The sequence below is a fragment of the Mesoplodon mirus genome (assembly GCF_964341445.2).
Source record: "Mesoplodon mirus genome assembly, chromosome: 2".
NCBI lineage: Eukaryota > Metazoa > Chordata > Mammalia > Artiodactyla > Ziphiidae > Mesoplodon > Mesoplodon mirus.
This window is the reverse complement of record NC_138977.1, coordinates 221,048,206-221,076,174: the sequence shown is the minus strand read 5'-3', so window position 1 is coordinate 221,076,174 and position 27,969 is coordinate 221,048,206. Positions and strand designations below refer to the sequence as shown.

General features: G+C 43.3%; 1 protein-coding gene and 1 long non-coding RNA gene across 10 annotated transcripts in view; one reads left to right on the top strand and one right to left on the bottom strand.

Annotated features, from left to right (window-relative positions):
• The window catches only part of LOC309795153, a 399,522-nt gene that overhangs the window by 190,040 nt on the left and 181,513 nt on the right, over positions 1–27,969 (bottom strand). The gene's annotated exons all lie outside the window — the stretch shown is intronic.
• FGFR2 (fibroblast growth factor receptor 2) overlaps positions 1–27,969 on the top strand; it is a 105,230-nt gene that overhangs the window by 27,094 nt on the left and 50,167 nt on the right. For 7 of the 9 annotated variants that reach the window (XM_082611593.1, XM_082611592.1, XM_082611589.1 and 4 more), the window contains 3 exons: positions 765–842; positions 11,834–12,003; positions 23,600–23,723. In XM_082611593.1, the coding sequence (XP_082467719.1) occupies positions 765–842; positions 11,834–12,003; positions 23,600–23,723 (372 nt within the window). The remainder of the gene's footprint in view (positions 1–764; positions 843–11,833; positions 12,004–23,599; positions 23,724–27,969) is intronic. The other 2 variants (XM_082611596.1, XM_082611595.1) reach the window with 1 other exon arrangement.

Here is a 27,969-nt window from a genome sequence, read left to right as displayed (position 1 = left end):
GTTTGTGATTGATCTGTTTTTGAAGTTCTTCTACGGGACCTGGTATATCAGAGAGGCTGGTCATTAAAAATGACAGGATTCTCATGTGCACAGTAACATTTTTCTTTGAAGACAGCACACTTTCCTATAAGTAAAAACACATCTTTTTTTTTTTTTTTTTTTTTACCCCCATACCACCGGCATCCTTGGCATTTAGAACATAGAACTGAAATTTGGATGCTGAAGATTTCTGCTTCCTTTTGTTAAAATTTGAGTTTCTCTCCTTGACTTTTCTTCCATGTGGTGAGGAGGGACTGCACAGGACCCCTTTTGCAGCCAAGTTTAAAGTTCCGCTTTCAGAATATTAGTAAACGGTTAGAAGGCCACACGGGGGCTAAGTTTTTCTAGCGACTAATTCCTTTCTTGAAGTAGACCCCGAGTGCTGAAAGGTTGTGTTGGAAAGAATCTTTGGATATTACACAGTCAGTAAGTTCGCTGGGGACTCGAGTACCATTTGAAGCTTAAAATCCAGTTTCAGTATATCCAATTTTATAGCATGTTTAAATAATGTGAACGCAAAAAACGTTGAGAATCATAATATAGACGAACTATCATCATGGAGTGAAAATTTAAGCCATTAAAACCATCTTAACTAAACATGGTCTCAGACTTCTTGCCTGGGCTCCTGGGTTGTTGAATCCCCTTTCCAGAAAGACTAAGTTGTAGATGATTGCAACCTTTGGCTTTGCAAAAACACAACCATGGCTATGTTCTTTTGAATACAGATGCCATCTCATCCGGGGATGATGAGGACGACACAGATGGCTCGGAGGATTTTGTCAGTGAGAACAGTAACAGCAAGAGTAAGTAATTGCTGTCTCCGAAGGTCCCCGAGAGAGGAGAGCTCAGTGGGAAGTCCTGACTCTAAGCTGTCTCCCTGTCGACTCTTCGGGATGCTGTTGCCTGCGGTCCCCACCTCTCTCCGCTGTGTCTACTCTGTTGACTTTCAAATCTGAGAATAAACCAGTGTTACTGTACACCCTTCTCTACTGTTTGTTCTTTCTTATTGTGTCAGTAGCCACTTTTCTTCTGAAAGCAGTTATGACTTTTCTTTCCTTGATTTTCCTTTTTCCTCTGGCTTCTCACTATTTGGAGATGTAAAGCCAGTAGAGCCATGGAACATCCTGGTCTTCTTCACAACCGTCGACGGTGCTTGGCTTGTCCCAGTGGTTCTCCATGGGGGCGTGATTCTCCTCCTTCCCCCTCCCCAGGGGGACACTGGGCAATGTTTGGTTGTCTCAGCACAGGAAGTGGGGGGATGCTAGTGGCTTTGAAGAGGCCAGGGATGCTGCTAATAAACATCTTTACAATGTACAGGGCAGCCCCATAACAAGAATTATCTGGTCCAAAATGTTGATAGTGCCAAGGTTGAGAAACCATGGCCTTGTGAAACACTATTGCTTGCTGAGCAGAAATAAGGGAAGTGTGTGTTACGTTGCAGGTAGGAAAGGGGGGCAACAAATGCTGTTTGCGTATTTAAAGGCAGTTAAAGCGCTGCCGTAACTGACACTAGGAGGCCTTTACGTGGTGAGTGAGAATGTGGCCTCTCAGAGCTGGGCAGCCTCGGTTCAAATGCTGTTCCACCACTGCTGAGTTGGGTAACCTTGGGCAAGTGATTTAACTTTTGTGCCTCAGTTTCTTTATCTGTAAAATGGGAATAATCACAGTATCTTTTGGGGTTATGAGGATTAGTGAGTCCATGTTTGTACATTGCTCAGAAAAATATTTGTGAGTGTTTATTCAATAAAGAAGATCAAATATAGCAAGTTGTATTTTCCAATAACATGGTTGGAATATTTCCAAAGTGATCTTGCATTGGTCAGTGGCATTCTTTGCTAAGATGTTATATTCTATGTTTTCTCAAAAGGATATTACTTTAATAACTTTAAACAAGGCCTAAATAATAAGATCATTCGTTATTAAAATAGACCCAGGGCTTTTTCAAGGAAGAAGAGAAAAATCCATGTTGTCCGGCACCTGGGATCATGTTTTGCTTAAGTGGGGAACTGGATTTGTCTCTTGAGTCTCCTAGCAGCTTAGGCAAAAAGGGAGGTATTTTGGCTTGTATAGTTTTCACTCTTTGGCAAGAGAAAGCTTGCGGCCTGGACCACTAGCGTCAGCGTCACTTAAGAACTTACTAGGAATGAAAATTCTCAGGGCCCACCCCGGACCCACCGAATTAGAAACTTTGGGAGTGATTCTCATGCACAGTAAGCGTAAGAACCACTGGCTTAGGGATTCACACATGCAGATCTGCTTCCAGAAGGAGTTTATTGTTAGAGATCTTGTTGGTAAAACAGTGGGTAATAAGGTGAGTGAAAGTGTCTTCGGCTGTGATTAGTACCACCCTTCTAATGAGGTGGTTATTATCATTGCGATTTAGTAATAAAACACTGGTACGTTACAACATGCCACTCACTTCTTATTAGTTCTTTGGCTCTGGCAGGAGAGGCAGTGACCCTGACAGTGATGAAAAGGGTCTGCTCTGGGCCGACTCTGGGCTGGCTGCGGGTTCAGTCAGTGCCCCCAACGACCAGATAAGGTGGAGAGAGGAGTTATTTGTGTTTTTTTCATTGGGAATTTGTGGTTCAGTGAGCCCAAAGCAGAGCTGCAGTTCAGTCAGAGGCCTGTCGCATGTCTAGTCACAGCGCCCCTCTGCCAATACTCAGGGTGATGATGGGGCTGAAGGGAGGATGCTCGCACAGTTGTTTACGGCTCTAAAGTGGTACCCGTGTGCGGGAGCCATTGCTGTTGACTGGGGCACCAGATTCAGCGCGGTTCTGTCGGCATGCCTGGGAACCGTGTTGTTCAGTCCCCTGCCTAATAGCGTGTTACCCGGAATATGCAGGAAGTTATAAAATGTAACAGCAGGGTAGGCTGAATGAACTGAATCTCTCTCTGATGACTCTCTTTTCATCCTGAATACTAGTCCTGATGCTCAGTGCCCAGCTAGGGCCAGGTAGTAGCGTGTTGCATTTAAGGAACGCCAGCCCACGTTGAGTGGATTGCCGTGCCTTCACCTTGCAACCAGGGTTCTTTGTAATTAGCTCTCGAATGACACCAGCTCTGCCCCGAAGTGGGTGCTCTGTGGTGATTAAGGGCTGGTGTTAGCTGTACCAGGCAGATACTGCTGTCGGGAATTGCCTCTGTTTGGTGCCTGTGAAACATTAGATGCGATTTAAAGTGATAGCAGTTCTTAGCTGGCTGCTTGGCCTCTGCCATCTGTTAGTGTGATTAGGCTGGTCTGATTCACAGGTGCAGCCTGGGGCGGCTGAGATTAAGCAGCTGTGGCCTGCGTGGACAGAGGAATGCCATGGCCAGGGTAATTGGCAAGGCGGGGAAGGGGATGTTGCCATTAAGACAATTTTTTGCCACCTCGAGTGTCAAATGCCTGACCTGATTAATAGGGAAAATTGTAGAAGCACTGAATTCTTTGCATTTTCAGCCACCTGGAAACCACTCATGTGTCCAAATTGATTCCTTCGGTGCCTTCTGATTGCCTGGAGATGCCACTGGGGTGTGTTTTGAAAGTTCCCCTTCAGTGAAGTTAACAAATGATGCTCCCGTAGCCCTGTGCTGACAGTGATATTTCTGAGCTTCTCTGAGAAGGGTTTTTCTCTTTTAGGATTGGTCTATGTTACTTCTCCATCAAGTGACTCCAAAAATAGATTGTAGGTTACTCTCATTGCTGGTATTCTTGTTTATCTAATTTTGTCAGTTAACTCTCAAGTTAAGCCAAGTTTATCTGCCTGGTAGAGTTCTTCTTAGATTCTGTACAGAGTACAAAAAGTGTGGTAGTCAAATATAATGGCAAAAAGAACAGTCAAAAATTAAGGCAGGATTGTTCCATTTTTGGCCGTGAAACTGGTATCCGTTAACCTCCAGGTCCGATTTGATTTTTATAGGAATGTACTGCAGTGTTCAGGTTGATCCGAACACTTACCTCATCCTGCGAGACCCAGCTCAAAAGTGGGCTCCTCTGTATAGGATTTCCTTGGGCGATTGAGTGGCTTTGACTGTTGTTCACGGGTTCTGTGATACAGTGTTTCACAGGTAGTGTACATTGTATCACGTGTAGTATCACGTAGTATCTCAGACCTGCCTTTTCTGGTAGATTGCTTCTGGAGGGCAAGGACTAGCCTGGATGTTGAATGAATATTTTGTGGAACTACCGTCCTCACGTATATCTTTTACGGATCCTATTAAAAACAGAGCAGCGTTCAGGTTTGGTTTGTACATTAAGAGAATCAGCTGGTGTTTCTCAAAGAGTATCCCTTGGAACCCTAGTTCAGCATAATTCTCTGCCAAAAATGAGTTGTGTTTTGAAACGAATTTGGAAAATACCTCATACTGTGACCTTTCTTGAAGACTTACAGTGTCTATCAGCCTGTTACCAGCTCTGAGAAGTTCTGTAGTAAGACATCTGTTTCTTTTTGTCCTTTCCCAGGGTTTTCCAAACTCATTGACCGTAAGACCCTTTTTAAAATATAGCATCTATTCACATCCTGCTGCACGTGCTTTGAAAATCCCTGCAATGGGCTGATTTGATTGATCTGACTCCTCCTCCCCTTTAAGTCAGGTTCTTCCATCACAGATGTGAAGGGTATTCTCCGGTCATATTTTAGCAGCTGACTAGCTGATGACCTCACCCTTGACCAGTGCTAGACGTTTCCCTGAGTGGAAGAATCTTGTGATGTCACTACAAGCCTGGCTGCCAGGAAATAATGCTGCCTACATATGCCCTTTGGTGAAAGAGACTTTCTCCGGACAGAAAGTTGTGATGTCAAATGCTAATTTTTGAAATGCATCCAGGTTGAGGATTTTGAAAAGGTTCAAGCTTTGTGCTTTAGCTTAAAAAAGCCTAACTTAACTAGTCCTTGCCTTCCCTAGGTACTAGGTATCTTAATGGGTTATCTGGCAGCAAATAAATAGACATATCTGTCCGTTGTTTTCGAGGTACTTTTTATCACCTCCGGCTTGTGTTTAAGTGATTACTGTCTCTGGAGAACTTGAGCCTGACTTCTTGGGAAAGGCACAAGTGACAGAAGGTGCAGGATGGCTGCTGAACTAGAGGAATTGATAGTAAGACGTATCAGGTGCAGTGGTTCTTTCTATTGAATGAGGAGAGAGAAGGTAATTTTCTATTTTGGCTTTATTTTCGTTCAGACCTGCAGCTGCCCATCCTCCGTATTAAGGAGAAAGGCAATTTTTTTTTTTTTTTTTTTTTGTAAGCAACTGGGGAAAATGAAGGTTCTTGGCCTGAAATTCTAAACTTTCATTGAGAGACCTGCTGATAGTAACAGTTCGCCGTCTCCTTGGCTCTAATTGGGATTTTCCTTGGAAGAGATCATACCTAAGTTGGTAAATGCTGGTTTCTTAGTTGTGTTGAAGTTTCCAGGAACTGAAGAAAACAAATTTTTAGAAAATGTACCAGCTGCCTAAAGTGTTTGAAACACCTTTGCAGTGAAAACCTCATTACAAGTTGGTTTGGGTGTTTTATCACAAAGGCCAGTGATGATGTTCCATCCATTCGGCCAGACTGAGTGTCTTTTCTTTCTCGGCCTCCCCCCTGGTCCAGCAGCATCACTGGCCACTAGTGGGTTCTCTTTTGAAGGCAGAGCCTGGAAACTCCCCGCAAGCCACTTGGTCTCCCAGTGGACTTAGGCGTTTCACATGTGGGTCCCTTGCCTGGTTTGTTTTAATGTATTTCTTATTGAATGCCTTGTTGGTCAGCAAGCTGTTGTTTTAATGAGATTTCTCAAATAAAGCCCCCCTGAGCCCCACAGTCACACCTTCACTGACATCTCCATATTTTGTTAGAATTGTTTTCTCTTTCTTTGTGCAAAACTGAAGACAGATGAACCGCAGTCTACTGCAAAGATGGGTAGAGCTCTCAGAGACGTGCCTCCTTCCCTCATCAGGGGTCAAAGCATTGAAATGTCCTGATTAGTGATATTTTTAAAGGCACTAATTATAGACTTAAGACAGAGGCCTTAGTGAGGCTTTAGAGAGTTTGTGAGACTTAATCTAAGAGCTGAAACAGGCTGTTTTTTTTTGTTTTTTTTTTTACATCAATAAAAATACAGTTGGCAGTCATCAGCGGCCACAGCTCACATAAATCTTGAACTTTTGACTTAATTACCATGGGAGAGTTCAAAGGGCAGCATGGAGTGGTTGAAAGAGCACTGCTCAGGGAGCTGGAGACTTGGGTCTAGCCTCAGCCCAGCCTCTGGCCACGTGACCTTGATCAAATCACTTAACCTTTCTGGATGACATTGATCACACCAGCCGTTGGGCCAGATGGTCACTGAGGTCCCTTTTGGTACAGTGGTAATTTGAGCCCATGTTTTTCCTTTAAACCACCAGGCTGTATTCTCTCTATTTGGTTAGAGAGAGAGAGAGAGAGAGAGAGAGAGAGAGAAAGAGAGAGAGAGAAAAGACCATAAACCTTAGATATCAGGGTGGGGATACGTAAGAGTTTTCGTGGGAGCTGGCTCAGCAGCCCATGTTTTCTCCTTAGGTTTAGGTTGCAGGGTCAAAATAAATCCTCTGATCCTATCATTCGTTGACAGAATCAATATCTGTGTACAATATAGATAGATACCTGGAAAGAATGTTAGAACGGGGAGGGGCCTTATCAGAACATTCAGTTCAGCTCCCTCATTTTATAGCTCAGGCTTTTAACAGTTGTCCGTCTGGTCTGTCCATCCATCCATCCATCCATCTGTTCAATAAACACTTGAGTGCCTGCTTCATAGTCTGAAGATGGTTCAAGCTGTACACTCCAGGTGATCTACCCTTACTGGTCAGCAGACATCGAGAGGAATATATTTCAGTCTAGAAACACCCTGGATATGGAAACAGACATAAATAACCAAGAAGATGGTGGACCAGAGAAGGAATGATGAGTCTTTATTGTGGGTTGAAGGGGGTTTAAGAAAGGCTGTGTTGAGGGAACGTTGAGGGAAGTTTCTGTGGGGTTATAAATCTGCTTAACCAGCCACAAGTTAAGAGACTTCTGTTGTATTAAATTAAAATTCTACTTACTTGGTATTATTACTAATATACAGTATCTGTTTCGGTGTAGAAAATGATAATGAGTCAATACGCTAAACCTTGATGGTGGGCTTGTATTTATGTATTTATTTATTTTGGCTAGGTCTTACTGTTCCCTTAACTTGCTCGTTATTAGTATTTAATGACTAAGAGAATGTTGTTCTTTTGCTACATACTACAGCAGAAGATTTGAGAGTGTCAGAGCAGAAGGGGCCATACCTATCATCTAGGTCAACTTATTTCTTCCTGATTTAAGTATAATTCTTGTTTTATGCCATCAGGGGTTTATACCACAATTCCATCTCTATTAAATATATCCCTAAGATTATGTCAGGGAAGGTGTACAAAGTGGATGCCGTACACCTCTTTCAAGCAACATGATGTGGCCTTGGCCATCCGTATTGAGTATCTACTGTGTGCTAGAGTCTTCTCTGCTTTTGTAGATCATTAATTTGTTAAGTGAGTTCCTCCTCCAAATGAAAATTGTTAATGCTGTTCACAGCCTTGGGATAGAGAGGCCTCATTAGGTAGAGGAGCTTCTTAGGAGCCTGGTCCCTGTTTCTCTCCAGCTGCATTGTAGTTCTTGGGGTGGGGACCCTGGCATTTCCATGTATCCAGACTGCAAACATAGCAGGAAATATTGAAGCCAGGAAGAGTTTGCAGAGGACATAGGCCATTGATGATGGAAACACAGCAGGGCTGTTCCTACAGTGTCATTATTTTTCTGGACCTTCCAGATTCTTCAGGTTTTCCATAAAACTAGTTTATTTCAGAAAGAGCCCTTGTAAAATAATAAAATAACTCCTCCCCTCCAGCATCATGTTCTTAAAAAAATTCGTGAGCTTGACTTCTTAAAGGAAGGCCTCATCATGAAAGCACATCGTGCCTGTGTGATGTTAGCACCCAGAGTGGTGTTGGACACGGAGTTGGTGGTGACCCATCACTGCCACTCAGGGAACCTCGAAAACTTGGCCTGACGGCCCTTTTTGTTGAGTCAAGCTTTACCGTTATTCAGAGAAGGCGAATGTTGTGAATTCAGGTTTCCAGTGACAGTCGTGTAGGTGATTGGCTTCTACTTTGTTGATTAGATTTCATGGTGCCTCACCCACCTGTGATCTCTGAGCCTTTAGATGAGACACATGGTGCCCACAGACTTTATTTTTAAAAAAATTTTTTCTGGTTTCTTTTTTTTTTTTAACATCTTTATTGGAGTATAATTGCTTTACAATGTTGTGTTAGTTTCTGCTGTATAACAAAGTGAATCAGCTATACGTATACATATATCCCCATATCCCCTCCCTCCTGCGTCTCCCTCCCACCCTCCCTATCCCACCCCTCTAGGTGGTCACAAACCACTGAGCTGATCTCCCCGTGCGATGCAGCTGCTTCCCACTAGCTATCTGTTTTACATTTGGTAGTGTATATATGTCAATGTTACTCTCTCACTTCATCCCAGCTTACACTTCCTCCTCCCTGTGTCCTCAAGTCCATCCTCTATGTCTGTGTCTTTATTCCTATCCTGCCCCTAGGTATATCAAAACCATTTTTTTATTTCATATATATGTGTTAGCATATGGTATTTGTTTTTCTCTTTCTGACTTACTTCGCTCTGTATGACAGACTCTAGGTCCATCCACCTGACTACAGATAACTCAAGTTCATTTCTTTTCATGGCTGAGTAATATTCCATTATACATATATGTACCACATCTTCTTTATCCATTCATCTGTCGATGGACACTTAGGTTGCTTCCATGTCCTGGCTATTGTAAATAGTGCTGCAATGAACATTGTGGTATGTGACTCTTTTTGAATTAGCCCATAGACTTTAGATGAGGAGCATGGCTGTGTGTCTGTTTTGCACAAGCAGATTTTATGGGTGCAGTTTTTTTTTTGTTTTTTTGTGGTACGCGGGCCTCTCACTGTTGTGGCCTCTCCCGTTGTGGAGCACAGGCTCCGGACACGCAGGCTCAGCGGCCATGGCTCACGGGCCCAGCCGCTCCGCGACATGTGGGATCTTCCCAGACCGGGGCACGAACCTGTGTCCCCTGCATCGGCAGGCGGACTCCCAACCACTGCGCCACCAGGGAGGCCCTATAGGTGCAGTTTTGGTGATTGAAATTTCACCCCAGGGAAGTGGCTACCTGCCAGAAATTCCAACAAAATTCTTTCACCCTTGTCCTTAAATAATTCCTCAGGCTCCAAGAAAAAGGTGCTGGTTGCCAGTGTGCTATTGCCACAGGCCAAGACCATACAGGCCCATGTGGCCTGGGGTTCCCCATGTGGGTTGCAGGCTCACCAGCAGCTTAGCCCAGTGAGGGAGGAGCAGCGCAGCGTTCCTAGTTGCTAAAGCTGAGTCCTGCTTTTCAACATAGGGAACATGGAAATCATGCCTATTGGTACATAAGCACATGTCTGTTGATTTCTTTTTATATAAAAATGAAAAGACATTCCACAGGATCAGGGCAGCTGTAATTGATGGTATCTGAAAGAGCTACTACATTAATATTTAGCTAATTCGTATGAATAGACTATTGTGTTTACTTAAACAGATAACATGAATGCAGACACCTGACAGCATGAGGTATGCTTTTCATTTAGGTCAGATTTGTAAAAGTCTTTGTGTAGCGACAAAGCTCATTATTTATTTTGTGCTCTCAATGCTTTCTTTTTTAGTGGCTGTGGATGGAATTTTCTAAGTAGAAGCTTTTAAAATGAAAGATGATTGAAATTGTTTCTGTATATGCCAGGCCCTGGGAGACTTATGATAAATAGGAATCGAGTACTCCCTGGGGAACCCTCAAAAGAATAGGTGTGTTTATGGGCATTTGACACCCCAAGTCAAGTGGCTACCAAGTTGCCTACTCATTACAGACGCAACTGGATTCAGAGAAAGAAGGGAAGCTCTATTTTCTCCTCCGGCTCCCCTCCCGCCCTCCCACTGGCCTTTCTCTCTCTGGTGCACATGACTGACAAGTTTTGCCTCACTTTGCTCTGCCTTGGCGTCATGTCGATACCACCTATACCTCACCACCTTGACACTTAGATAAGCAGAAGGATAAAGAAGATACAGCATGTCCCTGTTAAGAAATCCCTGTTTCACCTTTTATAGCAGGTTTTAAGAGCAACGGTGAGTCAGAGAAGGGTAGGTGTTTTGGATGCAGTTTTTTCACTTTCTGATTCCACCGTGACAGCCTGGCTGTTGAGTGAAGGGCATTGTTACCTTGCCAGGAACAAGCTGTGTCATCCACAGAACAGAGGAGGAGACTTCTAAATCTGCATCGCAGACAAAGCCCCTTCCTGCGCCCATTTTTGCTTCTGGTTTGTGGAGGGTGTGTGCTGTTGCTCAGTCTAACCCTTGTTAGAAATAAGCACTTATGGATCAGTCTTCAAGAGTTTTAGTGTTCTAGAATGTTCTAGGATGTTAAAGGCCCTGCTGATGGATGCTTTGGTGGGGGGGTGGATACAGGGATTTTGGTTACCTGTTTGCTAAGACAGAATCACGCATGTGAAAAGTTAAATTGCTGTATAAGATTTCATTGGAAATCCTGGGCAGCAATAACGGAGGCAGTGTGCCTTCAGCTGAGGCTGTCTGTCCTGGACGCCAGTCCTGCACATTCAGAGAGGTTAAAGGTATGGATTCCAGTGCTTTGGAGAGTAGGTAGGGGAGACAAACAGTGGGCCCTGAAATCAAACTGCCTCGGCTCACATCCTGGTTGCGCTTCTTCCTGGTTTTGTGGTTGTGGGCAGATTACTTCTCCGTGACTCAGTTTCCCCATCCCTAAACAGGGATTATAATTTAACTGTGTCAGGATTAATACAGTAAACACGTGAGAGCTTCTGGGGCTTTGTCTGCAAATAAGAAGCACTCAGTCAATAGTGGTCATGAGCCATTATTAGCAGGCTTGAAGAATTTATGGCAGAATTCCCGATAGATGCTGTGACTTTAATTTAGAAAAAATGTCCTTCCTGTGGTAATTGAAAAAGGTGTCTTCTTCTTTGAGTTTAAAAAATCACTAGTGTCCCTGTCTTTGAGGGCTACTTAGAGGGCACAACTTTCATGTTTGATTGGCAGCTTCCTATTAAGTTACCTGCTTAGACATGCTGGTAGAATTGTGGGCATTCACAACCACCATTGGAGAGGAAAGAAACCTTTTTTTTAAATTTTATTTTAAAAATTAAAACATTTAGTAACATGGCTTGTTGACTTGTCATATAAAGTGCTGGGAAATTAATGATGCCTCCCTGAATTATTTTACCCTACTGAGATAAGTTATACTATTGATTACCCTGTGAAGTGCCAATGGATAAATTGATGGGGCTTTTGGGCACAACTTGTTTATGTGTATATGTGATCCTTTCATAGGTGTGGTGATCTAAAATGATATATTTGAGGGGGACTCAGCTGTTGTTATGGTGTGTGTTGTCACTGTGTGTCTAAAGTAGCATTTTAAAACATGATTCATGAATTTATATTCTGGCGCTAAGAACAGGGAGAGAAGGTTCCCTGTTAATAGACATAAACTATAAACTATCAAGCAGCCCACCTCCAGGGATCTTCTGGGAGGCCAGCTGGATCAGACTTCAGAAAATGTTTCCCTAATGTAAATATTACCCAAAGATTTTGAAAGCGTCAGATCGTTCACATACAAAAGAAAATGATCTTACCTGTTAGGAGTTTAATGATGGAGATGAAGCTATCCATCTATGTACATTATAATGTCATTTTCCAAAACAGGAGCACCGTATTGGACCAACACAGAAAAGATGGAAAAACGGCTGCACGCCGTCCCAGCAGCCAACACTGTCAAGTTCCGCTGTCCAGCTGGGGGGAATCCAACACCAACGATGAGGTGGCTGAAAAACGGGAAGGAATTTAAGCAGGAACATCGCATTGGCGGCTATAAGGTAGAGTGAAGCTTTCAAAATATTCTATTTCTTAAATTTTTATTTCTTTATTTTTTTAAGTAGTCAAAAATTAGCAGGAACTAGAAGGAATATTCTTTTTTAAAAAAATCAGTAATTATCATAATTGATCATTTCCATGTTTGATATTTTTAAAAAATTACCCTGGACTTGCATGTAATTTTAAAGTACAGTCCCCGTTTGTGTTGTTCTTTATATGAAGAGAGTTTAGTAATAGAAGGGTCGAAAGTTGAGAGTCTGTTTTCTATACGTTTTATGGTCTGTAAAACTAAAACTGGAGCAGAATTTGAGAAGTGTAAGTACAGTTGCCCTATCTGAGCAGGATTGTATGAACAGTGGATGGACTTGGATGAGAGACTGGGGTATGAAATACTACTTATTAAGAGAGAACACTTGCCGGGACTTCCCTGGTGGCGCAGTAGTTAAGAATCCGCCTGCCAATGCAGGGGACACTGGTTTGAACCCTGGTCCGGGAAGATCCCACATGCCATGGAGCAACTAAGCCCGTGCGCCACAACTACTGAGCCTGTGCTCTAGAGCCCACGAGCCACAACTACCGAGCCTGCGTGCCACAACTACTGAAGCCTGTGCGCCTAGAGCCCGTGCTCCACAATGAGAGAAGCCACTGCAGTGAGAAGCATGTGAACCACAAGGAAGAGTAGCCCCTGCTCGCCGCAACTAGAGAAAGTCTGTGCGCAGCAATGAAGACCCAACACAGCCAAGTAAATAAATTAATTAATTAAAAAAAAAAAAGAACACTTCCAAGATGACAGAGGCAATCTCCCTGTCCTCCATCCTCAAGGATTCTGAAGAGCCCATTACAGAATGTGGTGAAATATAGTCTCATCACTCACTGGGGAGGTTGAAATTGACAACCATTTCCCTGAAGATCCCTCTTCAGGCGTTTGTTCATCCACTGAGCAAATGTCGATCAAGTGTCCTCATAGCAGGCACCGTCCTAGGCTCTGGGCAAAGCACGGCCCTAGCTTATCGGGGCTCCTCATCCAGCAGGAAGGCAGACAAAAGAGCTGGCAATCAAGACACTGACATGGGTGAAGTTAGAAGAGTATGTTGTGCTGTGGATGTGCAGAGAGAGGTGATGTTGGCTCCTTGGGAGACTAAGGTAAAGGAGATCAGGAAAGGATTCTAGGCTGAGTTTGAAGGAAGTTTGTCTCAGAAGAGTGATATGGAATCTCCAGATCATTTAGTGTGGAAGGGGAGAACTTTACGAATTTAGTATATGAGGATGACTTAAGGAACCTTACTGTGAAATTCTTTGGTGCATTTGGAACATGAATGGGTGTATCAGTTACCCATTGCCTTGTAACAAATTACCCCAAGACCTGGTAGCTTTAATAACAGCATTTATTCTCTCACAGTTTCCATGGGTCAGGAATCCAGGTGTGGCTTAGGTGGTCTTCTGTCTCAGGGCCTCTCACAGGACGGTAATCATGGTTTCAGTTAAGGCTGGGGTCTCATCTGAAGGGTCAGTGGGGAAGAATCTGCTTCCAGACCCACTCATGTGGTTGTTGTCAGGATTCACTTCCTTGCAGGCTGTTGGACTGGGGGCCTCAGTTCCTCACTGGCCGTTGGCTGGAGGCCACCCTTTTGCCACATGGGCCTCTCCATAGGGCAGCTGACAACATGGCAGCTGGCTTCCTGAGGGGGAACAGACAAGACAGAGGAGAGTATGAGGAAGACAGATGTCACAGCCTTCATAACCTAATCACAGAAGTGCCATCCCACCACTTTTGCTGTTTTCTACCATTAAGTAAGTCACCAAGGGAGGTGATTATTGAGGGCACGAATATCAGGAGACATGGGCATCACTGGAGCATCGGAGAAACCTGCACAGTGGATGAAACAGAATATGCATCAACTCAGGCCCCAGGTCCTTAAGAACCATGTGGGAGAGGATTTTTTGGTGGCAGCATTGTGATACCCAGGAGGACTTTCCTGGATGTACCCCTTACCTGTGTTAACACAGCAACATCACTTTAGATGGCACGTGAGTCCCTGTCCCATCCCTGCTGCACTCAGATGGGGCTTCCCTCCACACAAGGTGCCCTGGAGCCCTTTCCTGAAACACTATACACAGTTACTCATCTTGAAAGGGTTAGTATTTTCGTCTGTAAGAATTTTTGACTTTTGTTTTAACATTGAAAAATTACTTTCTAGAAGCCAGAACCCAGAGGATAATTGGGAAAACCTACGAGTAAACTTCTAATCGCACGTGTGGGCAGTTTATGTGTGAAACAGATGTGAAACACATCTGCTGGAAGGTGGATGCCTTTGAAGCTGTGGAGGAGAAATACTTGGGTTGTCTTCTACGACTCCTGCTCATTGGGGGAAGCAGTAGCAGGAAGACGATTTGTCTCTTTGTTCAGTCCTTAGACTGGTACAATGAGATTGGAGGTTGGCTTTTTTTTTTTTTTTTAAGAATGAATAGACAGAGATTTCATGAGGTGATGCTGGTTGTAAAGGAAGAGTTAAACCACTAAAATCGGGGCCCCTGGGATTGTTCTAACCACCAAACGTTCTCTGAAATCATAACTGATGCAGTTCCAATGGTTTATTTAAATACAATTTAAGTATAAGAAGGGTGGTCAAAATCTTGGCGGTTAACTCATTTCCTTCCTTAAGAAAGTCTGGAAAATGAGTGCAAAGGGTCAGTGAGCCTCCAGAAACTCCTGGTCTCAAAATAAATAGGACCGACATCATTATTATGGATAAGGAACTTTTTGCAAACCTGAATTAGTGATTACAAACGCGCTGGCAGACTAAGGGTGCCGAATGAGGAAACGCTACTTGATTTTTAACAGGTGCAGTTCGGTTTTGATTATTGATGACAACATCCCACTAAATGAAGGGCAACTATGTTCTAAAAGCAAAACTAGGAACCTTGAGCCTCCTCCCGGGGAGGCACAGATGACCCAAGTATTTTTGTTGTTTGATGTTCGAGTCATTTCTGGAGTGAAAGAGGGATGGAATTTGAGCGTGTGGGGAGAAAAATCTAAACTCTGTTTTGCTTTTCAATGCAAAGGGCAAACAAAAGGGAGAGTATTACACCTTTGGGGCGGGGGGTGGGGGTGGGGAGTGCTGGCCGGCTGTGATGAGGGTGCATCTCTTGCCCAGCTGGCCTTTCTCTCTGGAGAAAGAGGCTGGGACGGTGGGCCTGACTGGCCTGGGGGCTTGGCGCATCATTGCAAGGGTAGTCAACCTGGATTCACAACAGTTGTGGCATTGGTCATTCGTTTTTGGAATATGGGACACCCTTAGAAATTCCATTGAGCCCAATGGGCTTCTGGGACTTGAAAGGAAAAGACAGAGATCTCTTACCTCCTGGGAAAATATAGTTACCTGAAGCCTAAGTCTCGCTAATGACGTGTTAGACCCACCCCAGGTCCCCGGGTTCCTAGGCCATGAAGTCACTAAAGGTCACAGAGGTGGACTCCCACCTGAGGGCCACCCCTGCTGGGCTGATGAGCTCCAGGGCAGAGTGGGGAGCATGGTCATGATGGGGGGTTTTCCCTCTGATGTTTTCTTTGTCACCTACGTACACTTGTAAAGAACTGTGTCTCTGAACATTTGACTTGAGGGATCCGTATTGTACAGTTTGTAGTTTCCATTCCTCGGCACTTCCCCCCAAAGGCGAGACCTAATTGTTCACGTGGAGGGCCCGACTGATGTCCAAATGACCCCTCCTCTCACTCCCGTCCTTTTGCTCTTTTATTTAATGAAGAAGCAAAGTGTCAAGTTTTCCAAGATGTGTTTTTCCAGAAAGCAAGACCTGAAATTTTCCATAAACAAAATTGTGATTTTTTGGTGTGCATTTCTGTGATTTTTTTTTTCTCCTTCATAAATCTCATTCCATAAACCATGGCTGTGCTCTGGTGGCCGAGCTGTCTGTCTAGCTCTTTCTACCTGTTTATGGGCTGGGCACTTTGGCCCTGGTCTACTGTATTATGCATATGTGGCCATTGAAGGGAGAAGGAACACAAAAAACCAAAACAAAGTCAAAGAGAATTATGAAACAGGACAGAAAGCTCATTTTAATTAAAATGGCCCATAGAGCTCTTTGGTATTCTGTGTTTCAGCCTTATTTATCAAAGAACTCATGCTGAGCCATTCTTAGGTTATTAAGAGTCAAATTACTGTTTTTCTTAGTATGTGGGCAAAGGCTGGCTGGATGTTATATAATGACAAAGCATGACTTGAAGCAAAACCATATCCCCCTAATTGTGCTGATGCCTGGGCTTTTTAACATCAGTTAAAAGGTTGGCTAAGCTCTCTGGGCTTCACATCACCTATCCTTAAGATGAGAAGATGGGATAGGAAATCTCTAACGTCTGATCCTTTCCAGCACTAAAACCTGTGATTTAGTAGCATAACCATAATGCAGCATCAGCCATTTTTCATCTTAAACAACAGCACAGATTTTGTTTTTTATAAGGAGGTTGCCTTTAAGGCTAGATATTTAGTAGGGCTCTGAACAGCGATTACAATTAAATGTAGAAAAGCAAGATGACTGAGATAATTAATAGACCAGCTCAATTGCTAGCTTATTCCTAGGTAATGATTTAGGCATAGAGGAGAAGAATACTGTTAAAAACCGTCTTTCTAGTGGGAAGCAGCCGCATAGCACAGGGAGATCAGCTCGGTGCTTTGTGACCGCCTGGAGGGGTGAGATAGGGAGGGTGGGAGGGAGGGAGACGCAAGAGGGAAGGGGTATGGGAACAGATGTATATGTATAACTGATTCACTTTGTTATAAAGCAGAAACTAATACACCATTGTGATGCAATTATACTCTAATAAAGTTGTAAAAAAAAGGATACACTGTACAGGACAGGGAAATATAGCCATTATTTTGTAATAACTTTAAATGAAGTATTATCTATAAAAATATTGAATCACTATGTTGTACAGCTGAAATTAATGTAAAATGGTAAGTCAAGTATACCTCAATAAAAAAAAAATGCAGATTAGGATTCAGTAGGTGTGGAGGGAGGCCCAAGATTCTGCCTTTCTAACAAGACCCGTGAGATGCTCCGCAGCTGGTGTATGGGCCACACTCTGAGTAGAGAGAGAAGAGAGTAGTAGCCTGACTTCTGAGCAGAGACAGCCAGCTTGCATCCAGATACTCCTCTGACCATATCTTTATCTAGCTACATATTGTTTATAAATAAACTACTGTATGCTTAAAAACAAAACAAAACAAAACAAAACAAAAACCATCTTTCAAGCCACGTACTAACTGCATAAGACCCAAAAGAGATCATGGGATAAAGCTCTCCCTCAACATGGCCATAGAATTGGCACAAGAGCCCACGGCATCCAGGAGGTTAGAATGCCCACGGAGTGGCCTGGCAGAGGAGAGGAAGCATTGTAGAGTATGGACTGTTAGTTTCCAAGTACATTTCAGGTCCAAGAAAAGACAACTAAAAAAATTATTTTCTTATCACAATTGAACTGGTTGTTTTGATGGTTAGGTTAGATTTACATTTTCTAGGTTATTAAGTATAATGCTTAACCCCAAAGTATGTTTTTTTGGAAAAATCACTACTAATGTGCTTTTTAATATATTTATAATATCTTGAACTTTTTTTCAACCAAGACACTTCTGCTTTAATGTCAGATCAAGCAGACTGTGATGAGGAGCTGGTGTATGTTGGTATCTGCTGGCATGTGTTGTCTGCTCACCTGTGTCCTGACTGTTCCAGGTGCCTCCTGTATACATGGCACCCTGTCCCCTGCACAGCCCAAAGAGGTGGGCACTGTTCTTTTGTTCCTTTTGCAGATGGGGCTCCTAGGCGGTAGAGCTGTTATTTGGACCCAGGCAATTTTTGCTCCAAAGTTCATGCCCTTATTAAGCTGCTTTTTCTCAAATATGGTTCCATGTTTTGTTAAGAAAAAAACCAAAACACTGTTATGATAAATGAAAGACACGTAGGTAGTAACGGCTTCCCAAGAACATATGAATATCAGTTGATGCAAGGTATACTGTTGAGAGTAAAGTTGGGGGGAGGGGTATGATGCTGTTCTTCTATCTTCTGTGACCTGTATGAGATTTTTTTTTTTTTTTGGTGTGTGGTAAAAGTATAACATAAAATTTGTCATTTATTTCTAAAACTTTTTCATCATCCAAAATAGAAACTCTGTATCCATTAAACATTAATTCCCTCTTCCTCCTTTCCCCAGGCCCTGGTAACTTCTAATCTACTTTCTATCTCTGAATTTGCCTGTCTAGGTATCTCATAAAAGTGGAATCATAGGAAATTTGTCCTTTTCTATCTGGCTATTTCACTTAATATGTTCAAGGTTCATCCATGTTGTAGCATGTATCAGAACTTCCTTCTTTTAAAAGAATGGCTGAATAATATTCCATTATATGGATATATCACACTTTGTTTATTCATTCATCTGTTGATGGGCACTTGGGTTGTTTCCACCTTTTGGCTACTGTGGATGATGCAGCTATGAACATTGGTATACTAGTATCTGTTTGAGTCCTTGCTTTGAGTTCCTTTGGGTGTATACCTAGGAATGGAATTGCTGGATCATATGGTGATTCTGTGTTTAGCTTTTTAAAGAAGGCCATGACGTTTTTAAAGAGTTAAGTTCAAAAGGCAGTGGATGCCCTTTTGGCAATCTGTCCGCAGAGCACCTTTCTGGGCACCGTCAGGGAACAGGCATCGAAGGGAACAGGCATCGAAGAGATCAGCCTTGCATTTTATAATTCACTTCCCACCTCCTCTGGAGAGATCCATTGTTTACTGAATAGAGGGAAGAGTTTCTGCCACTGGTCCTCAAAGATCAGAGCTCACCCAGCCCTGTTCTCTGGACCCCTCCCGAAAAGCAAATTTCTTGGCGTTTAAGCATTAAACAGGTGTTTGTCTCCAGGTCTGCCTGGTGATAGGAAGCAGCATGTGCCACAGCCCTTGGCACATGTAAGCTCAGTTTGTATATACACATCCCAGAGGGATGGTTTGGAGTCCCCCAGGAACCAGCTGAAAATGGGGATCTGGCATGGGCTAGTAAGATTTTATGCATCCTCATGACACCTGGTCTACGTTGAATTGTAGTTCATGGGGCACCTTATGAAGGCCAGGGTTGAAAGGGAGTGCTGTCCTTCTCCATAATTTGAGCCCTGATACTGGTGGGAGGAAGTGTTGGGGGTATTTACCATCATGTGGACACATCATTCCTGGATTTGGCACAGAGCAAAACTTTCCATCCAGCTTCTGGGTGTTTATTCTGCTTGTTATCGAACACCTGGCTGTTTGGAAATGTTCAGAGTTTTTTGCAATGTGGAAAGTAAACATCCAGGTGACAGCTGGGTCTTTGACCTTTCACCTTTCACCTAGGTGTTTTGGTGTCCTACCAACTCCATCGACATTCCCAGTTGTCAGCTGAAGGCTAGGGGTTTTACGTGCAACGTGGAGGCTTTAGGTAACTGAGGAATTCCGAGAAAACCTGTCTGGGCCACCTTTTGTCTTTGCAATGACAGGGTGTAGAATGTTTGTGGATCCAGTTTTTGGATTACAAGTAAGAAGAGAGTTGAGGCCATTAGCTTCAGTCTGCTTGGTTTCAGTATTGAAATGTTATTTTTAGAAGTTTTTAGTGAACATAGTTTTGAAACCCCATGCTCTCTCATTTTGTTCCTTGGCAGATGAAAAATACTGATGAATTCCATGAAGATTTAGCCACAGGGAGGAATGAAAAGAAGGGATTGTGCATGTGTTGGTTACTGCAGGATTTCTCTTCTCCCTGGCTTCTGTGGTCTGTCTGCCGGAGAGTTACACATGCAGTTATTCTGCCACAAAACAACTACTACCCTAGGGTTTATTTCACTTTTTTTGTTGTATGTGTGTGAGATTTATGTTTAAATTTGAAAAGTGAAAATGAGAAAGGAGTAAACATTTTTAATCCTATTACTTAATTATATAAAGTATATCACTAACAATTTAGTATATTTTCTTTCTGATTTTACTTTGTATACAAGTCATGCTTACAGATTCAGGCCTATATGCACCTAGAAGGTTGTGTGTGTGTGTCATGTGTGTGTCTTGTGTGTGTATATTTTTTACAAAATGGAATCATGACTATACATATTTGCATTCAGGCTACTTGTTTTCATTCAGCAGTAACTATTGATGATATTTTACCAGGACCGAACATAAGAATACCTCATTCTTTTTAATGACTGTATGCTATTCTTTTGGAATAAACTGTGCATTATGAATGAGTCTCCTGTTGATGGATTCCAGTTTTCTTCTGTTACAAACTGTGCTTGAAGCAACAATTTTATTATGTGCTTTGAAGTAATCCTGCTCTTTTCTGTGTAGGCAAGATTTCTAGAAGTGGAATTAACTGGGTCCAAAAAAAAAAAGTGTGTTGCTAATTTTACTGGGTACTAGCAAATTATTTTACAGAAAGATTTTTCTCAACTTATGTTATCAATTTGAGTTTCTATTTCCCTCCACCCTCACCGAGTACTCAATGACATTGATCTTTCTAATTTTTGTTAATCAACTGGTGAATAACAGTGTCTCATCGTTGTTTTAATTTGCATTTCCCTGCTCCTTAACGAGGTTAAGCATCTTTTCATATGTTTATTGAGTATTTACATTCCCTCTTCTGTGCAACCAAAGATGGTTTATGTTCATTTGACTTAAGTGGCAGAAACAATGGAGCATTAAAAAGCTGAGGAATTGAGAAAAACGTGTTGAAGGTGACATCTTACATTTTTGCACTTTCTTTAGGAGTACCCGGAATCTGGTATGGAAATGGTGTGTTTAAAAAAGCACAGAAATCTTTGTGCCTCTGTTCCCCATCTTTGTAGAGTTACTGTTTGTAGTCTCTTAGCTTGTCATTAAGCAGCCGATAATTAATGGTAGGATGTCCCCTACAAAAGTGTCAACTAGTCTCCCTGTTGGAGGCTTCCAAGGGCATCCATTGGAAAATGCCACAGCTCATAAAATTGGGGATTGGTGCTATGTCAAGGAATCAAATCCTGGAGCCGCGGTGTAAGAAAATAAATATTAACAGCACTGTATGGGGCAATATTGATTGAGTACCAAGGTCTCTGGAAGGGCAGAAACACCCTGTTGGGTAAATGTGTTTCTCATTGTGAAAGCATTTTATAAATGTTAACTTATTAACATTATTGTCGTGCATCTCTAGGAAGTAAATATCCAGGGAGCACATGCCCTAGTAGATCTTACGTGGAATGCCATAGCCCCGACGAAAGACTGGAGCTGACCATATGCCCTAGGGTTAAAAAAAAAGGCAGTGGCATGCGGGGCTGTATATGCCAAGATTTAATGTCTCGGGCAGAGGCAGACCATGCCCTGCCTGCACAGTTCAGGTTCAGCTCCATTTGGAATCCACTCTGTGCCAAATCTGGATCCAGGCACAAGAAAGACATTGACAGTTTGGCTGGGGTCCAGAGACAGGCACTAGCCATGATTAAGGGCTTATGGGCATGACATTTGAGCAGGGGCTCAAAGAACTGAATATTTACAGCAGGGCTAAATGCTGGATTACGTGGCTTGGTGACATCGGCCCGAGTTACCCTCCACGTGACTGGTTCCTCAGAGGCCAAGACAGTCCCATTCCTGATACTCCTGAGCACTTATGGAGAGGGAGAGTCTCATTGTGGGCTCATCTGCCTCGAGTTAAATCAAGGAGCTAACACCCACCTTTTCCATGCTGTGAGCCTACAGCTCCGGGGTAGCCCCCAAGGGGGCCAGGACTTCCATAGAGGATTCTTAAACTGGAGATTTTAGCATTCACATCTTCTCCTCTTCCTGAGCATCCCTTTTATACATTCTGCAAAGAAGGAGCTTATCCCAAGAGGAGACACAGCCTCTTGTTTTGGTTCTCCTAAAAGTCTGTGGCCCAGCCAAGAGCAGAAAGCGAGTCTTCTCCAATGTAGAGAACAGACTCTGTCCATTGTAGGTCTGATGACTTCACGTTCATTTACTGCCAGACATTTCACCTGGGACAGTGAGAGAGCTCTAGGACCTTAGACTGAAACAACCTCCATGGTTTACAGGGGGAGTCGTTTTCAGGCAGCGGCTGAAGCAAAGTGACTGCTCGGAACGCAGTCTTAATTCCGGGCTTGTAGTCTGTGAAGAAGAAGAATCCAGCCTTCACCCCCATGATGCTTCCTAAGACTGTTAGTGATGACTAGCAATCTTGTTTTTGGACTCAGCATCAGTAACTGCGCTCTGCAGTGATGGCTTGTGCTGAACCGAACGGCTGACATGAAAAGAGTTGTCCTATAGTGTGTTCTTCTAACCTCTCACCTCTGTTGGCTCTGCTTTTCAAAGTGGACAGCTGCTCTGCCCTCCCCTTTTTATAATGGAGCGTTCGCCAGATGATTTTCTTTATTCTCTAATTTAGCTCCTTGAATCACTCATGTGCTTGCACGGGCTCTGCTGGCATTATCGGTTTTTTAGGTGATTAAGGCAGAAAACACTTTCAGTGCTCAGGGAATCATTCAGAAGGTCAGTTGGAATTCCTGAAATAAGATGAGTAGGCCCTGGCTTTTTATTTTTTCTTTCCATTTCTCCAGAATGCCTTGTCCAAAATGCCTTTAAAGAATGATACGGATTTGGAGAGAAATATTAAAGCCATGAACCTGAAAGATGAAATCTGCATTTTGGCCTTGATAAGGAAAAAGCATGCTTGCTTGAAAGCCTGAGTCTATTGAAATACTTTGAAAGCAAGGTGGAAACCTTAGAATCTTAGTCTGTTTGCATGTTGACAGAACGAGGGTGAGAATCACAATAACGTATTTTCTCACGCGCTGCTTATCTTCGAAAAGTCTCAAGGAGTTTGTAAACAGATGCATACACAACTGAAGTGTCCTGGGGATTCATTGCTCCCATATTTGAAATTCCAAGTGTATCTCAGGAACATGTAGCATCTATTCAGCCAGAGATGGGAGGGGCAGACCTATGTTTCCAGCTGACACTTCTTGAGATGTCCTGACAGCATCTAAGCGCTGTGGGGAAGGATCTAAGAGGACTTCACACCAGAAGCTTCCCGGAACAATAACAGCACCTACCTTGTGGGCTCCTTGGGAGCGTTAAGGTTAAATTAGCTGCGGTGGAAAGGAGCGCTCAGGAAAGTGCCTGGTTTCCAGTACGTGTTCACTGGCATTTGCTCTGCGTAGTTCCTTGGTGCCGTAGGGTTTGAGGGCTCCCAGTGGATGAGCAGTCTGAGGCTCACCTGCCCTGGGGTGCTGATACTGTGGGTTACTGTTAGGTTCCCCGGCTACTTGGCGGTTCCTGGAGGACCCCTCAAACCCATAAGAGTGACAGACCTACTGCAAACACTCTTTTGTATATTAACATGATGATGTCAGCTTGCCAGACGTTCACCATGATGATAATTATTGTTTTCCTTTGTCACCAGTCTGAGTATTTATTATGAGGAAAATTTAGAATTCAGGTGATTCTTCTCTACCTTCCTTGTCTCCCTCAACTTCTTTTTAAATCAAGAAAGCAAAGCGCCTGGTGTTCTGTACTAAGGTGATTCAATAACCACCTTTACTCTTATCTTTGCAGGTACGAAACCAGCATTGGAGCCTTATCATGGAAAGCGTGGTCCCATCCGACAAAGGAAATTACACCTGTGTTGTGGAGAACGATTACGGGTCCATCAATCACACGTACCACCTCGATGTTGTTGGTGAGTTTGCTTCTCCCCAAGTGGCAGCCACGTGCCAGCCTGCTGCAGCTTTACTCATTTGAAATTGTGAAAGTGAGTCTTGTTTCTCCCCGTGCTTTCAGGAGACTTGGTTTGTCTTCATTCTTTCTAAATACACGCTATCATTTGGGAAGGATTCTTCTGTCATTTGACAGTGTTCTGTTTCCTGATTAGCTGAGTTTTATGTGTTTTGCGTGATCCCCTTGGCTCCCAGGCATCATCTTGTGTAATGTGGATGTGGTGTGAGACGTGCTGACGTTCTGGAAGCTGAGATTTCTCTGCAAAATGTTAGTGTGTGCAGGGAAAGGTACAGTTGGGCTGTGGGAGAACGTTGTTTCTGAAAGAAGGGCAACTATATAATGCTGGCTGAAGAGTAAAGGAAAAGGTATTATAATGACTGAGCTTATAGCTGGTTGGACGAAGGTTAACGTCAAGGGACCCTTCAGTTCCATCAGAAGAAAGTCATTAGACACTACAAGTTCAACGTCTATTCCTAGAAGCTATTTCTTCTGTGAAAAGGGAACTGTTTTAATGGGCTTATGAGTACTTTTTTTTAATCAAAGTGCTAAAATAAGCTATTTTAATGAAACATCTTAAGACAACATAGCTTGTTGTCCTGGAAACTCAAATTTCTTCCTAAGTCTGGTCTATTATGATGGGTTTTGTTGTAACTGATGAAGAAGCTGTTTCTCTGTCTTGTTGGAGGATTGATAAACTTACACCTAGGAGGTGTCTCGTGTCGGGATGGGGGGCTGAGATCTTTTCTTTGTAGAAGCCACCTTTTGTCTTTGCCGTCTACCCTGACTCTCAATGTGACCATCTGTCCTTGAGTCCTTGCTGTGGGTTACCTAATCGGTTTGCACATCCCCACATGCAGGTTTCTGACTCCTGCTCAAGTCTCAGTCTCACCTTGATTCATTTTGCCTTAGTGTGACCCTCTGTAACCCCACAAACTCATGCCCACCCACTGTGCATCCATAAACAAAGGCCTTCCGCCATCATTTCCTGTGCATGTGCCCTTAGTATTATTTCACACGTGGGCATTTCTTCTCCTTCAATAAAATATAAACTCTTTGAGGAGAGAGACCCCATAGATATTTGAATTGTCCAAAGAGCCATTAAAGAAGCTTTGCAAAAGCTTGATTAACCAAATTACATAGATGTGGTTAATTGAAGTTTTAGGTTAACTGAAAATTAAATAGAAAACCATTTAAATTTTCTATCAGATTAAATTAAATCCATGAGAAACTCTGCCTTAGAAAGCATAATACAGCCTTTATCTCCATTTGTAAGTGTTCAGTGAAAAAAGCAACATTTTGTTATTCAGAAGCCTTAATGTGAAATTTGAAAGGATTTTGTATAATATAGATTCTATAGATATTCATAAAAGCCTGAGTTTTAAGAACCTTCTTTTCTCAGAGATATTTGTGGAATGTTTCTTAGTGGGAATCACTATGTACAGATATTTTACCAAACAAACACAAAGAGAAGTAACACTCAAACATGAGAAGAAAATGGTTAACATTTATTTTGGCATTGATGTGTCATAAGTCTATTGATCAAAAAGCACACGACTTGGACTTCCCTGGCGGTCCAGCAGTTAAGACTCCACGCTTCCAATGCAGGGGGCGCGGGTTCAGTCCCTGATCGGGGAACTACGATCCCACGTGCCGCGTGGCGCAGCCCAAAAAAATAAATTAATTAAAAAAAAAAAAAAAAAGAGGAGCACACCACTTGGATTTCACTTTGGACCTCGCATATCCTGAGTTTGACATGAAAGTATTCCTATTAAAGGGAAGAAAGTTTTGGGGCTAAAAGTTCTAAATAGTTAATTTTGGACAAAAGTCATTTATTGTGGGAATAAAATCATTGTGCTACAGCTATCTTTGGGGATCCTGGCTTTGCAGAGATCTACAAATCATTCATTAAGATTGGTTGGGGCCAGTCCAGGAATCAGGAGTCATATCTCGGCCACTTCAGCCGCGGGCTCTTGCTTATAGCAGGTTTTAGGTTGAGCTGTTATGTAAAACGTTCAAAAGCCCCTCACCCCACCTCCCCTTTCAGCTTTCTGGCAGCTCATCGCTGTGAAGCCCTGAAATCTCTCTTAGAGTTTAGGGTTGGATTTGAATTGGGCTGCTGAATAATGGAATTGTGCTGTCTAATGTTAATCCCCTGGCAATCAGTCTTGTTGAAAAGAGCGTATGATTCAGTGGTGTAATGTGGAGGGAGCGTAGTGTATGGAGTAATGCAGAGAAAGGCCTGATTATGTCACAAATTTGGGAGATCGCCCAGCTAAACGTGGGCCAATAATGACACAATGCTGGTTGGGAATATCCATTAAAGCTCAACCCCAATAATTTTCCAAGCCTTGAACCTTCTTTATAAATAGAAGCCAAAAGTCAGTGGAGTATAAGACATTTTCAGGAAAGATGGAGGTGTGAAATACTCTCATCTTTGCTCAAAACCCTAGTAATTGCTTTGAGAAGTGGTAATAAAATAAGAATTGAGTCAGCTGAAGAGTCTCAGGCAGACTTACAGGGCTGGCAGACAGACATCCGGAACATCTCAGCAAGTGGAAACAAAAGGGGTTCAGGCTCGAACAGTGAATTTCTGGTGGCCTGTAGGTCCAAGTTTAATACATGGCTGCGTGATAGCAGCCTCTCAGCTACATCTCTGTTTGACAGGATATCAGAGACTCTTCCCCAGAGAAAGTGAAGTCCTGTCCTCGTTCCCATTCTCCGAGGTTTTATTTTTGTTGCTATGATACATAGGCTTGTAGTTTGGATATGACGACGCATCAAACTGGGTGAGACCTTTTTATTGAAATTCTTCCTTGGAAAGGCATTCCCATAAGCACTTTAATGTAAAAGCTGTGTAATTTAAGTGACATTCTTGTGTTCTGGAATTAAATAGCAAGCCATTGTTGTGTGTGCGGGAAATGTTTTGGTTTATGGGAGCCCTTTTAGGAGCCTTGCTTGATGCTCATTAAAATTGACACCATTACTTTTCAGCCATTTACTTGCAAGGGAAAATTAGTGTGAAGCTCCCCATCTCAGTAATTGTGGTGATAATAAAACGGGCTCTCCTTAAAATAGCGAGCTCTGGGAGGTGGCAAGCGTTCACCCGTAGTTCATCCGTGAGTGAGGCTGAAGCGCAGAATTCTGCCTGGGGCCCTGCCACCAAGAAGCAGCAGCCTGGCAGAAGTCGTTTAACTTTTGGTTTCACTCTCCTCGCGTCTGAAAAGGAAGGTGCTGAGACTCACTAATGTTAGATAAAGGCAGCCTGGTGCTGTGAGCCTAGCGGGTCTGTCGGCCCGCACACAGTGGACCAAGTGAACTGGGACAAGTGACTTAGCTCCTCTGAGCCTCTCTCAGCGGTGATGCTTACCTCGTTTCTGTGATGGCTGTATCAGTTTCCTAGGGGCTGCTGTAACACATCGTCACAGGCTGGATGGCTTAAAACAATAGGAAGTTATTCTCTTGTCAGTTCTGGAAGCCAGAAGTCTGAAGTCAGGCTCTCTGTAGGGTTGGATCCTTTTGGAGATTCCGAGGGCGAATCCATTCATGCCTCTGTCCCAGCTTCTGGTGGCTGTCAGCAGTTCTTGGCTTGTGGACATATCACTCCATCTCCAGCTCTGTCTTCCCGTGGCCTTCCTCTCTGTGTTGTCTCAAATCTCCCTCTGCCTTTCTCTCGTAAGGACACCTGTCATTGGATTTGGGGCCCACCTTCAATCCAGGATGACCTCATCTTGAGATCCTTAACTCAATCACAAAGACCTTATTTCCAAATAGGGTCACGTTCACAGGGGTTAGGACGTGGACTTATCTTTTCTGGGGCCACAGTTCAACCCACTATAGTGGTTATGAGAAATCAGTTGGGTAAACAGGTGAAAACACCCAGCTGGTACCTAGGTGGCTAGCAACAAATGCTACTTTCCTCCTTTCTAAACTTGGAAAGTCCTCTGAGGGTTAGAAGACATCTTAAATGGCCTTTATTGACTCAACCAGAAGTTTTTTTTGTTTGTTTTTGTCTTTTGTTTTTTTTTGCTTTACACGGGCCTCTCACTGTTGTGGCCTCTTCCATTGCGGAGCACAGGCTCTGGACGCGCAGGCTCAGCAGCCATGGCTCACGGGCCTAGCCGCTCCGCGGCATGTGGGATCTTCCCGGACCGGGGCACGAACCCGTGTCCCCTGCATCGGCAGGCGGACTCTCAACCGCTGCGCCACCA